At 42.5% G+C, this 15,743-nt stretch overlaps 1 protein-coding gene across 2 annotated transcripts in view; it reads left to right on the plus strand.

Moving 5' to 3' along the window:
- Positions 1-7,552: 7,552 nt before the first annotated feature.
- lamb1a (laminin, beta 1a) overlaps positions 7,553-15,743 on the plus strand; it is an 80,839-nt gene continuing 72,648 nt past the window's right edge. For both annotated transcript variants that reach the window (XM_057837370.1, XM_057837373.1), the window contains exons 1-2: positions 7,553-7,657; positions 11,861-12,072. In XM_057837370.1, coding sequence (XP_057693353.1) covers positions 7,591-7,657; positions 11,861-12,072 — 279 coding nt within the window. In that variant the 5' untranslated portion in view covers positions 7,553-7,590. The remainder of the gene's footprint in view (positions 7,658-11,860; positions 12,073-15,743) is intronic.

The following is a 15,743-nucleotide window of genomic DNA, read 5'->3' on the forward strand; positions in this document are numbered from 1 at the left end:
ATATCGTATTAAGTCTTTAAATAATAATGAAATAATTTTTCTATTGTGCCTTCTGCCCGTTTCACTGTTTCCTGTTATGCGGTAATTTTACCAGAGACTCTAAATGGAAACTTTAAATGGAAACATTTGCTATCCATCCATCCATCCATCCATCCATCCATCCATCCATCCATCCATCCATCCATCCATCCATCCATCCATCCATCCATCCATCCATCCACCCATCCATCCACCCACCCATCCATCCATCCATTATCTACTGCTTAGTCTGGGGTCGGGTCGCGGGGGCAGCAGCTTTAGCAGGGAAGCCCAGACTTCCCTCTCCCCAGCCACTTCAGCCAGCTCCTCCGGCGGGATTCCAAGGAGTTCCCAGGCCAGCCGAGCGACATAGTCTCTCCAGCGTGTCCTGGGCTGTCTCCGGGGCCTCCCGCCGGTAGGACATGCCCGGAACACCTTTCCAGGGAGGCGTCCAGGAGGCATCCGAACCAGATGCCCAAGCCACCTCAACTGGCTCCTCTCAACGCGCAGGAGTAGCGGCTCGACACCAAGCCCCTCCCGGATGACCGGGCTTATCACCCTATCTCTAAGGGAGAGCCCCGACACCCTGCGGAGGAAACTCATTTCGGCCGCTTGTATCCGGGGTCTTGTTCTTTTGGTCACGACCCACAGCTCGTGACAAAAAGAGAGGGTAGGAACGTAGATCGACCGGTAAATTGAGAGCTTCGCCTTTTGGCTCAGCTCCTTCTTCCCCACAACGGACCGGTGCAGAGTTCGCATCACTGCAGACGCGGCACTGATCCGCCTGTCAATCTCCCGCTCCCTCCTACCCTCGCTCTTGAACAAGACCCCAGGATACTTGAACTCCTCCACTTGGGGCAGGATCTCATTCCCGACCCGGAGCGGGCATGCCACCCTTTTCCGGCTGAGGACCACGGTCTCGGATTTGGAGGTGCTGATCTTCATCCCAACCGCTTCACACTCGGCTGCGAACCGCCCCAGTGAGAGTTGGAGGTCACGGCTTGATGAAGCCAACAGCCCCACATCATCTGCAAAAAGCACCGATGCAATGCTGAGGCCACCAAACCGGACACCCTCAACGCTTCGCCTGCACCTAGAAATTCTGTCCATAAAAATTATGAACCGAATCGGTGACAAAGGGCAGCCTTGGCGGAGTCCAATCCTCACTGGGAACGAATCCGACTTACTGCCGGCAATGCGGACCAGACTCCGACACCGGTCGTACAGGGACCGAACAGCCCTTACCAAGGGGCTCGGTACCCCGTACTCCCGGAGCACCCTCCACAGGTCTCCCCTAGGCACACGGTCGAACGCCTTCTCCAAATCCACAAAACACATGTTGACTGGTTGAGCGAACTCCCATGCCCCCTCAAGGATCCTGCCAAGGGTGTAGAGCTGGTCCACTGTTCCACAGCTTGGACGAAAACCACACTGCTCCTCCTGAATCCGAGATTCGACTTCCTGACAGACCCTCTCCAGCACCCCTGAATAGACTTTACCGGGGAGGCTGACGAGTGCGATCCCTCTATAATTGGAACACACCATCCGGTCCCCATTCTTTAAAAGGGGGACCACCACCCCGGTCTGCCAATCCAGAGGCACTGTCCCCATGTCTACGCAATGTTGTAGAGGCGTGTCAGCCACGACAAACCCACAATATCCAGAGCCTTGAGGAACTCCGGGCAATCTCATCGACCCCCGAGGCCTTGCCACTGAGGAGCTTTCCAGCCACCTCAGTGACTTCAACCTCAGAGATCGGAGAGCCCACCTCAGAGTCCCCAGACCGTGCGTCCTCAAAGGAAGGCGTGTCGGTGGAATTGAGGAGTTCTTCGAAGTATTCTCCCCACCGACTCACGACGTCCCAAGTCGAGGTCAGCAGTACCCCATCTTCACTATATACAGTGTTAATGGTGCACTGCTTTCCTCTCCGCAGACGCCGGATGGTGGATCAGAATTTCCTCGAAGCCGTCCAGAAGTCGTTTTCCATAGCCTCGCCAAACTCCTCCCATGTCTGAGTTTTTGCCTCGGCGACTGCTGTAGCTGCAGTCCGCTTGGCCAGCCAGTACCTGTCAGCTGCCTCCGGAGTCCCACAGGCCAAAAAGGCCCGGTAGGCCTCCTTCTTCAGCCTGACGGCATCCCTTACCGCTGGTGTCCACCAGCGGGTTCGGGGATTCCCGCCACGACTGGCACCAACCACCTTACAGCCACTGCTCCAGTCGGCCGCCTCAACAATGAATGGTAAATGGTGTTATACTTATATAGCGCTTTTCCACCTTTCAAGGCGCTCAAAGCGCTTTACACTCGGAGCAGAACATGGTCCACTCGGACTCAATGTCCCCCACCTCCCCCGGGACAAGGGAAATGTTCTGCCGGAGGTGGATATTGAAGCTCTTTCTGACAGAGGATTCTGCCAGACATTCCCAGCAGACCCTCAAAATACGTTTGGGCCTGCCAGGTCTGACCAGCTTCTTCCCCCGCCATCAGAGCCAACACACCACCAGGTGGTGATCAGTTGAAAGCTCCGCCCCTCTCTTCACCCGAGTGTCCAAAACATGCGGCCGCAAGTCCGATGACACGATTACAAAGTCGATCATCGAACTGCGGCCTAGGGTGTCCTGGTGCCAAGTGCACATATGGACACCCTTATGTTTGAACATGGTGTTCGTTATGGACAAACCGTGACGAGCATAGAAGGCCAATAACAGAACACAGCTCGGGTTCTGATCGGGGGGGGGGGCATTCCTGCCAATCATGCCCCTCCAGGTCTCACTGTCATTACCCACATGAGCGTTGAAGTCCCCCAGCAGAACGAGGGAGTCCCCAGAGGGGGCGCTCTCCAGCACACCCTCCAAGGACTCCAAAAAGGGTGGTTACTCTGAACTGCTGTTTGGTGCATAAGCAAAAACAACAGTCAGGACCCATCCCACCACCCGAAGGCGGAGGGAGGCTACCCTCTTGTCTACTGGGGTAAACCTCAGCGTACAGGCACCAAGTCGGGGGGCAATAAGTATGCCCACACCTGCTCGACGCCTCTCACCGTAGGCAACTCCAGAGTGGAAGAGGGTCCAACCCCTCTCGAGAGGACTGGTACCAGAACCCAAACTGTGTGTGGAAGAAAGTCCAACTATATCAAGTTGGAGCTTCTCTGCCTCACACACCAGCTCGGGCCCCTTCCCCGCCAGAGAGGTGAAATTCCATGTCCCAAGAGTTAGCTTATGTAGCCGGGGGTCGGACCGCCAAGGCCCCCGCCTTTGGCTGCCGCCCAAATCACTACGCACCTGACCCCTTTGGCCTTGTCCACAGGTGGTGAGCCCATGGGAAGGCGGACCCACGTTGCCTTTTCGGGCTGTGCCCGGCCGGACCCCATGGGAAAAGGCCCAGCCACCAGACGCTCGCCTTCCAGCCCCACCCCCAGACCTGGCTCCAGAGGGGTGCCCCGGTAACCCGCGTCCGGGCAAGGGAAATTTGAATCCTGTAGTATTTTTTATCATAAGGGGTCTTGCGAACCATGCTTTGTCTGGCCCCTCACCTAGGACCTGTTTGCCATGAGTGACCCTGCCAGAGGCTTAAAGCCCCCAGACAACTTAGCTCCTAGGATCATTGGGACACGCAACCCCCTCGACCACGATAAGGTGATGACTCAAGGAGGGGACATTTGTTATTAAATGTGTCATTAAGTCATTAAAATGGCAATTACGTTCATGTAAAAATAATATTCAATTTGTTTGTTATCATGTATTCTTTAATTCATTATTATTGGATGGTCCTGTGTCGTTGCAGTGCTTCATGAATTTATTTTATTTTCAACTTCGTTCGTCAGATAGTGGTCGGATCCTTGCACCTGATAGAGCCAGGTACAGTAAACTGCAAGAATGTAGGCGCTATTATTGTGATGTCATGCTGGTTTCACAATCAACAACTATTTGACAAATATAATGTAACATTCCACTTTCTTCTCTTCGTAGATGCTCTTCTGAAATATTTTCCTTCCACCTGTACATCCCGGGCCATCTTTTACAACCAACTTATTCACATAAGCACCAAGGCCAAGCCTACTAAGTCCAGTACCTACGCTCACACAATTTGCCAGTGGAGAAAGAAGTGCATCTTCCAAAACAACTGTCTTATGTGCAATAGATGCTGTTGTATCAGTGAAGACATGGAGAGTAAGGTTATAGGTCAAGGTAAAAAAAAAAAAAAAAAAAAAAGATGCATTTTAAAGTGTTCTGTGAGTGTGTTATAGGTTTAATAAAATTTTAATAATAATTGGAATTTATTTTATTCCTTTATGTGTTTTTGATTGGTGTTTTTGAATAGCTGTTAGAGCATTTTTCTTTTTAATTTCTGCAATTGCTTGTTGTTGTTTTTATATAATAAATTACAAAGAGATGACATGCTTTTTCAGTGCGAGTGTTTATATATGTGTGGTGAAAATAACTGGGGGGTGGGGAGGGGGGGCGTTGGGAGGAATATGTTGCCTAGGGCACCAAATTGGTCAGGAACGGCCCTGCTTTTAAAGCAGTAATGTGAAGTAATTTCTTCACATGCCAAATAGGGTCACAAGTAATTAAACATTGTCCAATTGTCCATTGTCCAAAGCATGAAAAAATAATTTATATGTTGTACATTTGACAAAATAATCGCGTTTCCGAAGTTCGAGCCTGAAAGGGGACGAACCCGGAAGTGATACATCACACCGGGAACGCGATGGCACCTCCATACATACGGCCGCCATACAAAGCCCTTCAAACAATGATTCAAACAGCGATATAAGCGATAGATGAAGCGCAAGGGAGGAGATCCAAGTTTTTGAAGAGTTGGAGGAAGAAGAGGAGATTGGAATTTTATGTTATTAGCCAGACGCTAATCAGGATGCAAACAATGTGCCTAGACTTCTTGACATGGAATGGATACAAGACCCATCGAGATTACAACATTGGTAAGATATAGGCTGTTATTATTTTCATGATTTGAAGATGCAGAAATTTGCACATAATTTTATGTTTTTGTCTATCTGATTACATTGTTAAAAAAAAATAATAATCAGACTTCATGTTCATTTTGGCAGATCTGGCAGCTCTCGTGCATATAAAATAATAATATAAAAACGTTGGGGGGAAAGAAGGAGATGAGTCGTTGTTATATCTTGACCGAGTGACCCACACGACACCTTTATTGGCTTTTACAACTTTACTCAACGTCTTGCCAAGTGACTCTGAACAACAACTTTTCTCTCTTTTAGTGAAGGAGTAAGGCACAAACAATGACACATCGAAATGACATGCGTACACTCTACTGGTGAACTCCCGTATTACAACTAAATAATATCCACTATATCACAGTCGCCGATGGCTTTCTCCACTTTATTGTGGCAACAATAAGAAAACAAAGTGGCGTCTAATGGCGTGAGGAAATGTATTTTTTTCACACAAGCGAACAGATTACAAAGCACCCCTTCAGTGTTGTCCCGAGACTACATTTCCCATGATTCACTGTGTGGCCTGCGCGCTCGCTGATTCGCTGCCAGACATTAAAAGCAACACTTGTCACCTGTCAGCGGCTCTCGCGAAGCGGCGAAACACAAACTAGAAGGCTATCAAGCGATCACCGTGAAAGAAACGGCGAACCGTACAAATGGAATGCAATGCTTGAAGCATGAAGGTGGAAATACATAATACATATACAAATAAAGGTGCACAAACTTACCGGCTGTGTGTGCCTCTTACTGCAACATGACCGTGAATTACCGCGACGCCGACCCGCTTATGTGCACATCAACACCCATTTCCTGATTGACAGTGGGTTAACCCTTTCGGACAAGATCGTAGATGACGCACAATTTAAACACGCTTAACCTAGCGAACGCAACAACAACTATGATCGGGGATAGCCTCGGCTAACGTCGCTAGCTTATACTGTTCACTCTACAACAGTTGGCAGCTCTGCTTTGACAAAGTCATCAGTCATCTATCCAAAAATCACACTTACTTTTTGGCAAATCCTTGATCATAAGCAGACCGGTTAAGGAAGCAGGCATCTTCGAAGTGTTTGCAACAGAGAACAGTACTCGATGATGGCATGAAATTCATTCGCTTCGTGCGAACGAAAGATGTCCATTTACGTGCCCTGCTATCCTTTGGCCACTCATACAACTTTTCGTTTGAGTGAGAACAAAACATCGCCACACACCGCCGTGGCATCTTACCGAGAAGCAATGCAACAAACAATACTGTTCTATGGCGGACTTCCCTCGCACTTCCCGGTGTGACGTAATTTCCGAAGATTTCCGAAGATTGCCGAAGAAAAGCATTTTCGTTGTCAAGGGCATTGCTATGGGTTAAAGAAAGAATCTGGAAGGGTTGCGTTAAAAAAAATTATGAAAATATGCTTATAATTGTTTAGCCATTGATATTATTCAAAAACATGGTTGGCCAACCTTAGTTCACATTTCCCCTTTAAGGGTCAATGACAACACATTTGTGAAGTGGAATAAAAAAATGGACGTGATCACTCATCTGCTGTGTTGGTTATTTTGTAGCAGGAAAAAAAGAACAGTAATCCTTAAAAGTTACATGCAAATCGACAGGGGTTCCTTGAGGGGTACATGGTAGAAAATAACAGGAATAAGTGCTGAACATTATTTAGTAATAGAAAAAAATCTATATATATTATTATTATTTTATTTTTGTTAAATCAAATTGTTGATCTTTGTGCTCCCCGTAGGCAACCTTGCTTTGCAAACAAACTTCTTTTTGTCTCCCTGCTCCGCTCTGCAGGCCACTACAGGTCGGGAGTCATTATAATTACCTACTACACAAGGCAGCGGGTACTGAATGAGTCTTCAGATGTTCAGGTGGGGGGTCACATTCTCAAACATCCCCCCTCCCAGACAGACACTCATCCTTTGTTCTTGCAGGTGAGATTACTGCTGTTTTACTGGGGGGTAGTGAGACAAGGCATTGAGGAATGTGTGGTGGGGGGTGTTCTGAACTGAGCTGAAAAATAAACAATGTAGAAACAAATCAAAAAGTCAATTCATGTCAAAACTGGTCGACAATCAGTTAATTTCAGCGTTTCAGTGGGACACAGGGGAATCGGTGCCATGTGCTACTTATTACAGTAAACTGACACAAATGATAAAAAGGAAGCGATTAGATTTCATTCAAGAATGACTTTCTGCGTGAGGTACTCACATCAAAGTGTTCGCCAGCAAGTTAAACAAAATCTCACTGCTCAAAGCAAATGGTAAAGTTAAGACAATCTGAGAGCAAATATCTTTGTCATCACTGAAATCAAATCAATGACTATTTTTTTTCTTTACGCGATATTTACATACTGTTACACATTACATACAGTTGAACAACACACTACATTTTGGAGTATTTGCAGACCTAATCCCGGTCAAAACCTTGTCAGGTTAATAGCGAAACGGTCGACTATTTACGAAGTACTTGGCATTATAATTTATTTTGAAAGGTTGTACCGGATGCATGTTTGTTGGGGTAACGTTGACTTGCTTCAACGGAGGCGGAGTTCAGGACCAGGTTGGATCAATTCGAAAGGTTGGAAGTTATGTTTGAGCTTCTCATCCGTGTGATGATGATCAAGATGCTGAGTTCTGCTCTCGTACTTCTCCTCGGTGAGAAACTTTAAATATCTTTATATACTAATAGGAAGCCAATCACTCGTAAAAAGCTTTATTTGCGTTTAAACGTAATACGCTGGAAAATATGTTGCTGATTTGGTCTGATTTTTTTCTTTGTTTCTTTTTTAATAAACTCAAAGCACATGTCCTTGTTAACCAGTATTGTTTTCCCATTTGGCTTACAGATGCTTTGAAATTAACATGTAAGGGTATAAAATTATAAAAAGGGTATAGAATTATTATTATTATTATTATTATTTAATTTTTTATTGAACAATAGACATACATACATAAAGACATACATACGTATATACATACCAAACAACAGTAATAAAGAAAAACCCTTATCAACAATATTTCCTCTCATAAGCATAAGCGTTTAGAACAAACTTGCATTTATTATTCTGTATCATATTAGGTGATGTAAAATACGATTCAATTTCAAACAAAAATAATTTAAAGTCTGAATTTACGTATTGAAATTTAGATTTATGAATGTGATATTTCCCCAGCAATATATAAAGATTTAATATTGTATATATATTTTTATCTTTGGATTCAATACTGTAATAATTGTTTTTCCTTTTAATCCAACCTTTTGTCTGGTATGAAATAAAATATACTTTTGAAGATCAGTCCAAAACTTTGCTCTAATGGGCAACCATAAAACAAATGAGGTACACTTTCATATCTATCTATCTATCTATCTATCTATCTATCTATCTATCTATCTATCTATCTATCTATCTATCTATCTATCTATCTATCTATCTATCTATCTATCTATCTATCTATCTATCTATCTATCTATCTATCTATCTATCTATCTATCTATCTATCTATCTATCTATCTATCTATCTATCTATCTATATATGTATACAAAAAATATAACATTTCGCTTACTAACATAATATGTACATTCTTTTCAACAACCATACGTACGGACAAATCTTGTCCAAGGATCATATAAGCACAACATTACAGCGTAGGCGTCAGCCCGAGACGTTGTGCAGCCATATTGAACTGGCAAGAAAACAATAAACCATGTCGCAAAGCGACCACAAGAGTTCGCCGTTAGACAGCACAAAAAGCCTTGCTGTAAAACTTACCAAAAGGCAGAATACTGTCTGAGCGGGACATGTGCGTTAATTGTGTCAAATATTTTAACGTGATTAATTTTAAAAATTAATTACCGCCCGTTAATGCGATAATTTTGACAGCCCTAATGTATATATATATATATATATATATATAGATATAGATATAGATATAGATATATAGATATAGATATAATTCAAACCATCTATAAAATATGCCATATTTTTCTGTAAATTATATATATATTCTGTAAAATAATTTGTTGGAATGGAAAGATAAGACACAAGATGGATATATACATTCAACATACGGTACATAAGGACTGTAGTGGGCATTTCACTCTACTGTCATTTAAATCTGTCTATGCTGTCCTCACTCCGAAGCATCTACTTTTTCCAAAGCTAGACAGCTAGTGAACGACACCTTAATAATCAGACTTCTTCCTTTTTCATCTGATTTATTAATAAAATGGCCTCAAACCACTGTCCTCTTTAGACCGTAGTGAAACTACAAAAAAAAGTACACAAGCATTGCATTAGCAACAACGTTAGCTTAGCACGCTATACAGGTTCACTAAACATAAACAAAAAGCGTCTCATACAAAAAATATAACATTTCGCTTACTAACATAATATGTACATTCTTTACAACAACCATACTTACGGACATATCTTGTCCAAGGATCATATAAGCACAACATTACAACGTAGGCGTCAGCCCGAGACGTCGTGCAGCCATATTGAACTGGCAAGAAAGCAATAAACCATGTCGCAAAGCGACCACAAGAGTTCGCTGTTAGACAGCACAAAAAACCTTGCTGTAAAACTTACCAAAAGGCAGAATACTGTCTGAGCGGGACATGTGCCTTAATTGCGTCAAATATTTTAACGTGATTAATTTAAAAAATTTATTACCGCGCGTTAACACGATAATTTTGACAGCCCTAATATATATATATATATATATATATATATATATATATATATATATATATATATATATATATATATATATATATATATATATATATATATATATATATATATATATATATATATATATACTGGACTGTCTCAGGAAATTAGAATACACAATATTCTAATTTCCTGAGACAGTCAGGAAATTAGAATATTGTGTATTCTAATTTCCTGAGACAGTCCTGTATATATACACAGGACTGTCTCAAAAAATTAGAATATTGTGTATTCTAATTTTCTGAGACAGTCCAGTATATATGTACACAGTATAATATAGCTAGAGAAATCAAGGGTTGAAGGAAGGGTTGGAGAAAATGTGGGACAGTGGTGCCAGTAGTGATCGGGACACTAGGGGCAGTAACCCCCAAGCTGGGTGCATGGCTTCAGCAGGTACCAGGAACAACGTCCGACATCTCCGTTCAGAAGAGCGCAATCCTAGGGACAGCTAAGATCCTGCGCAGAACCCTCAAGCTCATAATTTTTGGACGATAAGCCGCTACTTTTCCCCCCCATTTTGAATCCTGCGGCCAATAGTCCAGTGCGGCTTATTTGATTATTTATTTGGGTGAATGGATAACACTTTATTTGACAGCGGCGTCATAAGACAGCCATAATTATGACATGACACTATCATGAGCAATAATGAATGCTTATATGTCATTAAGTGTCATCTGGCAAATTATGTCACCAACTCTATTTATGTCCAGCTTGGATCTTTTGCATTCATTTTACAAGTGAGATAATTTGACATTTGCCAAAAGCATTTATTAATGGTTGTAGTAATGTAATGTCATAATTTTGATGGTGTTATGGTCTTACAGCGCCAAATAAAGTAGCTAACTAGCAATTAATGAAACAACTGGAACAGTAACTGAAGAAATAATCAGTACAGAACATGAATTTTGATTGTTATCTAGCTAGGAGGCATGTTGGACGACAACAGTGTTGACGGCAGGTGGCAGCAGAGGTTGACTGTCTCCTCCACTAAGCGGGCAGTGATGGCAAAATGATGCTCCTTGAATTAATTGTTCAAATTGATTCAAAGCTTCATAGCCGTTCATTTGGTTTTATCACAGTCTTATGAAGTCAAATAAAGTGTTACCGGTTAAAATATTTTCGTGTTAATATCCCAAAATACAGCGAGGACACCAGCGACTTATAGTCCAGTGCTGCTTATCTATGAACAAATGCCTTTTTCGTGTCAAATTTGGTGGGTGGCGGCTTATAGTCAGGTGTGCCTTATAGTCCAGAAATTACGGTGTCTATTCATTCATTCATTCATTATCCATGCCACTTTTCCTCACAAGGGTCGCGGAGGTGCTGGAGCCTATCCCAGCTAACTACGGGCAGTAGGCAGGGGACACCCTGAACTGGTTGCCAGCCAATTGCAGGGCACAAGGAGACATACAACCATTCATGCACACACTCATACCTACGGACAATTTAGAGTGTTCAATCAGCCTACCATGCATGTTTTTGGGATGTGGGAGGAAACCGGAGTTCCCGGAGAAAACCCACGCAGGCACGGGGAGATCATGCACACTCCACACAGGAAGGCCGAAGCCCGGGATTGAACCCTTGATCTTAGAACTGTGAGGCAGACGTGCTAACCACTCAGCCAACGTGCCGCTGTGTATATGTACAGTACACGGTGTGTATATATGTATATATATATATATATATATATATATATATATATATTTATACTTACATACATACATACTGTATATATACACATATATACATATGCATAATATAGTAAATTAATTTCATTGCTGACACTGCATTTCATGGTTATCAACATGTTTTACCCTCCCTCCCACAAAAGTCAAACTCAGCCGATGTATTGTATACATCTGTTTGTGTTTTTCAAATTGTCAATTGCGGTTATGAAGCAGATGTTTGTCCTCCATTTGTTTGTTCCGTTCCCATATTTTTCCTTACAATTTGATGTACAAAAACATGACATATAATTGTAACATATATTGTATATATTAACTCAATATTTATGTGCTCACGAAGGGTGAGTGTCATGTGCTCAAAAACTAATGTGCTGATTGGCCAAGAAGCGGTCTTTGTTGCCTGCAATCGATCACGCTCATTGACCAGTCTTGCTCATAGCTCTGCAAGTGCTCACCTTGGCTCAAGTTAAGCTTGTGGTGGGCCAAGACCAGGATCATATCAGCCTACCAGAGCTCAGTGATGTCTGCACCGAGGGCAGCTGTTACCCTGCAACAGGAGATCTTCTAATTGGGCGAGCGCACCAACTTTCGTCAACCTCAACCTGCGGACTAACTCATCCTGAACCATTCTGCATTGTCAGCCATCTGCAGGTAATTAAACATTCATGTTAATTTTGCCAGAGATGTCACTGTGGCTCAACCAGTTTCATGAACAAGATGTCGCAACGTTAGTGGAAAGCGTGGATTTCAACCTCTCTCGCATTTTTTATTTGGCACCAATCTGATTGTTTTAATTTCATGGTAGGAAATATGTTTTATCCACTAGAGGCCACTCATGCTCTTTGAATGGATGAATTTCTGTAGATTGTTCTTGACTGAATTTCACGATTTTTGTGTAATTATTTTAACGGGTTATATAGTACAGTAAAACAATCACAGTTCATGAGTTGTCCCAAGATGCATTTTTTGGGCTTTGCCACAGATTTTTGGATTTGATTACTTTTGAAGTTTTCTTCGTGACTATTTCTTTCTGGTAACGCAGTAGTTATATGTAATGAATTTATAATTCATTATTTTGTAATAATTTATTGTTCATTGTGGGATGGCGTGGCTCAGTGGTGGAGTAGTTGTCCCCCAACCCAGAGGTTGTGTGTTCGATTCTCCACCCTGATGAACTCGCCTAAGTATCCTTGAGCAAGATACTTAACCCCGCATTGCTCCTGGTGCTGTGTCACCAGTAGGTAGATGGCAATGTAGTGTAAAGCGCTTTGAGTACCTTGAGAGGTAGAAAAGCGCTACACAAGTATAACACCATTTAATTATTGCACCATGGATGCAAATGGTCTGCTCACATAAAAAATCCCAAGCATCTAATTTTGGAGACAAGCATAACTCTTTTGCAAAAGATGTCACCAGCCCCTGTACAAGGGCAGAAGGCTTCTACATTCACCTCGAAGGCAATATGCGTATTGGACTGATACCGACATTATCCAATATCGTTTAAAAAAAAAAAAAAATTGGGGGGGCCGATATTATCTATTTGAGAATAAAAAAGCTTTAACAACCAGGAAAGGGAATTTCTGGAGAAATTGAGAAGATAGCTTTGTGGTGGTTTGTATATTGGGTCACTTTCTGTTGCTTTTGGGGAAGTTTGGATTCACTTCCTGTTCATATTGGGTCACTTCCTGTTGATATGGGGGGATTTTGGGGTCTCTTCCTGTTGATTTAGGGGCGTTTCGGGGTCACTTCTTGTACATATTGGGTCACTCCTTGTTGATTCTGAAGTATCCCAGGGTCACTTCCTTTTGATTTTGAAGCTACCCAGTGTCATTTCCTGTTAATTTGGGGGTATTTCAGGGTCACCTCCTGTTCATATTGGGTCATTTCCTGTTGATTTGGGGGCCTTTTGGGGTCACTTCCTGTTGACATCGAGTCAATTGCGTTGGAAATCAACAGGAGTGATTAGACGTTTTGGTGCTATATATATAAGTTTACGTTGGAATGGGGTCGATAGCTGAAAGCGTGTGGAAAGAGTAGAGTACCGAAAAAGAGAGGAGAATAAGACTAAAGAGTATTATAATCATAATAAGAATATGAAACAGAATAACATAGATTGTAGCTTTAAAGCTATCATCAATAATAAGAAGTGGAAGAATAAAAAGCAGAATAACATACAGTGGTATGAAAAAGTATCTGAACCTTTTGGAATTTCACATTTCTGCATAAAATCACCATCAAATGTGATCTGATCTTTGTCAAAACCTCACAGATGAAAAAACAGTGTCTGCTTTAACTAAAACCACCCAAACATTTATAGGTTTTCATATTTTAATGAGGATAGTATGCAAACAATGACAGAAGGGGGAACAATAAGTAAGTAAACAATCACATTTAATATTTTGTGGGGCCCCCCCTTTGGCAGCAATAACTTCAACCAGACGCTTCCTGTAGCTGCAGATCAGTCTGGCACATCAATCAGGACTAATCTTGGCCAATTCTTCTCTACAAAACTGCTGTAGTTCAGTCAGATTCCTGGGATGTCTGGCATGAATCGTTGTGTTTAGGTGTGTTGACTTGGCCTCTCCAGAAGGTATATTTTGTTCTTCTGAAACCAATCTGAAGTTGATTTACTTCTGTTTTTTGGATCATTGTCTTGATCCTCTTTTTAGCTTCAACTGTCTGACAAACGGCCTCAGGTTTTCCTGAAAAACATCCAGATGAACATTTGAATTCATTCTTCCATTAATAATTGCAAGTTGTCCAGGCCCTGGGGAAGCAAAACAGCCCCAAATCATGATGCTCCGTCCACCATGCTTCACAGTGGGGATGAGGTGTTGATGTTGGTGAGGGTTTCCATTTTTCCTCCACACATTACGTTGTGTGTTACTCCCAAACAATTGAACTTTGGTTTCATCAGTCCGCAAAATACTTTGCCAAAACTTCTGTGGAGTGTCCAAGTGCCTTTTTGCGAACATGAAACGAGCAACAATTTTTTTTTTAGACAGTAGTGGCTTCTTCCATGGAGTTCCCATGAACACTGTTTTTGGCCATAGTTTTACATAAAGTTGATGTGTGCACAGAGATATTGCACTGTGCCAGTGATTTCTGTAAGTCTTTAGACGGCACTCAAGGGTTCTTTTTTTACCTCTCTGAGTATTCTGTGCTGAACTATTGGCATCATCTTTGGTGGACGGCCAGAGAAGCAATAGTGCCAAACTCTGTCCATTTATAGACAACTTTTTTAAGTGTCGATTGATGAACATGTAGACTTTTACAGATGGTTTTGTATCCTTTCCCAGCTTTATATGAACCAAAAATCCTTGATTGCAGGTCTTCATACAGCTCCTTTTACTGAGCGATGATGCTCGGACAATGCTTCTCATCAAGACAATTCGCAGGGCAGCTTAAAACCACTCATCAGTGATCGGGCACGCACTTGACTTAATTTGTTTGGTAAGAATTGGTTTCAATTGCTCTTTAAGTCTCCTTAGGCAGAGGGTTCACTTACTTATCCCCCCCCCCGCCCGTCATTGTTTGCATGCTCTCTTCATTAAAATATGAAAACCTATAAATGTTTGGGTGGTTTTAGTTAAAGCAGAAACTGTTTTTACATCTGTGTGATTTTGACAAAGATCAGATAATATTTGATGGTGATTTTATGCAGTAATGTGAGAAATTCCCCCCAAAAACTCCAGCACTTGAAAGTTGTCCCATAGTCATAGTCCTGCTTTTTAGAAGGCTCCCCGTCTACTAATGGAATGGAATGTTTGTAAGAAAATAAACTCCCTGTTGTGTATTACTTTGTGTGTGGCTCTGGAGGGGGTGAATAGTCTGCGGCACTTCCTGCGTTAACCAACACGGCCCCCCTCCCCAACACACACATATGGAGGTGCTGATATAACAGGAGACAGATGTTTGTCCAGCTGCTTAGGACACTGTGCATCAGAGTTCCCTCTCTAAAAGTTGCCCATTTGTCTTAACAAACATCCGCCTTAGCTCTGGAAAAGTGAATCACTAAAAGAAATAAAAGAACTTCAAATACATTTCAGGAAAAGACAAAGGCTAAGATAAATGTTCATGCAAAATAGGGTTGTTGAAAGAATTTAAATGGCATATATTTCAACTAAACTACTAAACAAAAAAGTTTGGTAATTCTGGACTGTAGAGTGGGGATCTCCCATCTGTGGCCGTTCCCAGGGTTTCCTATTTCCCTCTATTGGGGTTTTTGGTTTTCCTGTCTCTTTTGGGGGTTCAGATCAGAGGATGTCGAAATTGTCTCTCAACTGTGGGCCCGTGAAGCCCTTTGAGACATTTGTTGTGAT

Source organism: Corythoichthys intestinalis, chromosome 5, assembly GCF_030265065.1.
Source record: "Corythoichthys intestinalis isolate RoL2023-P3 chromosome 5, ASM3026506v1, whole genome shotgun sequence".
Taxonomy (NCBI): domain Eukaryota; kingdom Metazoa; phylum Chordata; class Actinopteri; order Syngnathiformes; family Syngnathidae; genus Corythoichthys; species Corythoichthys intestinalis.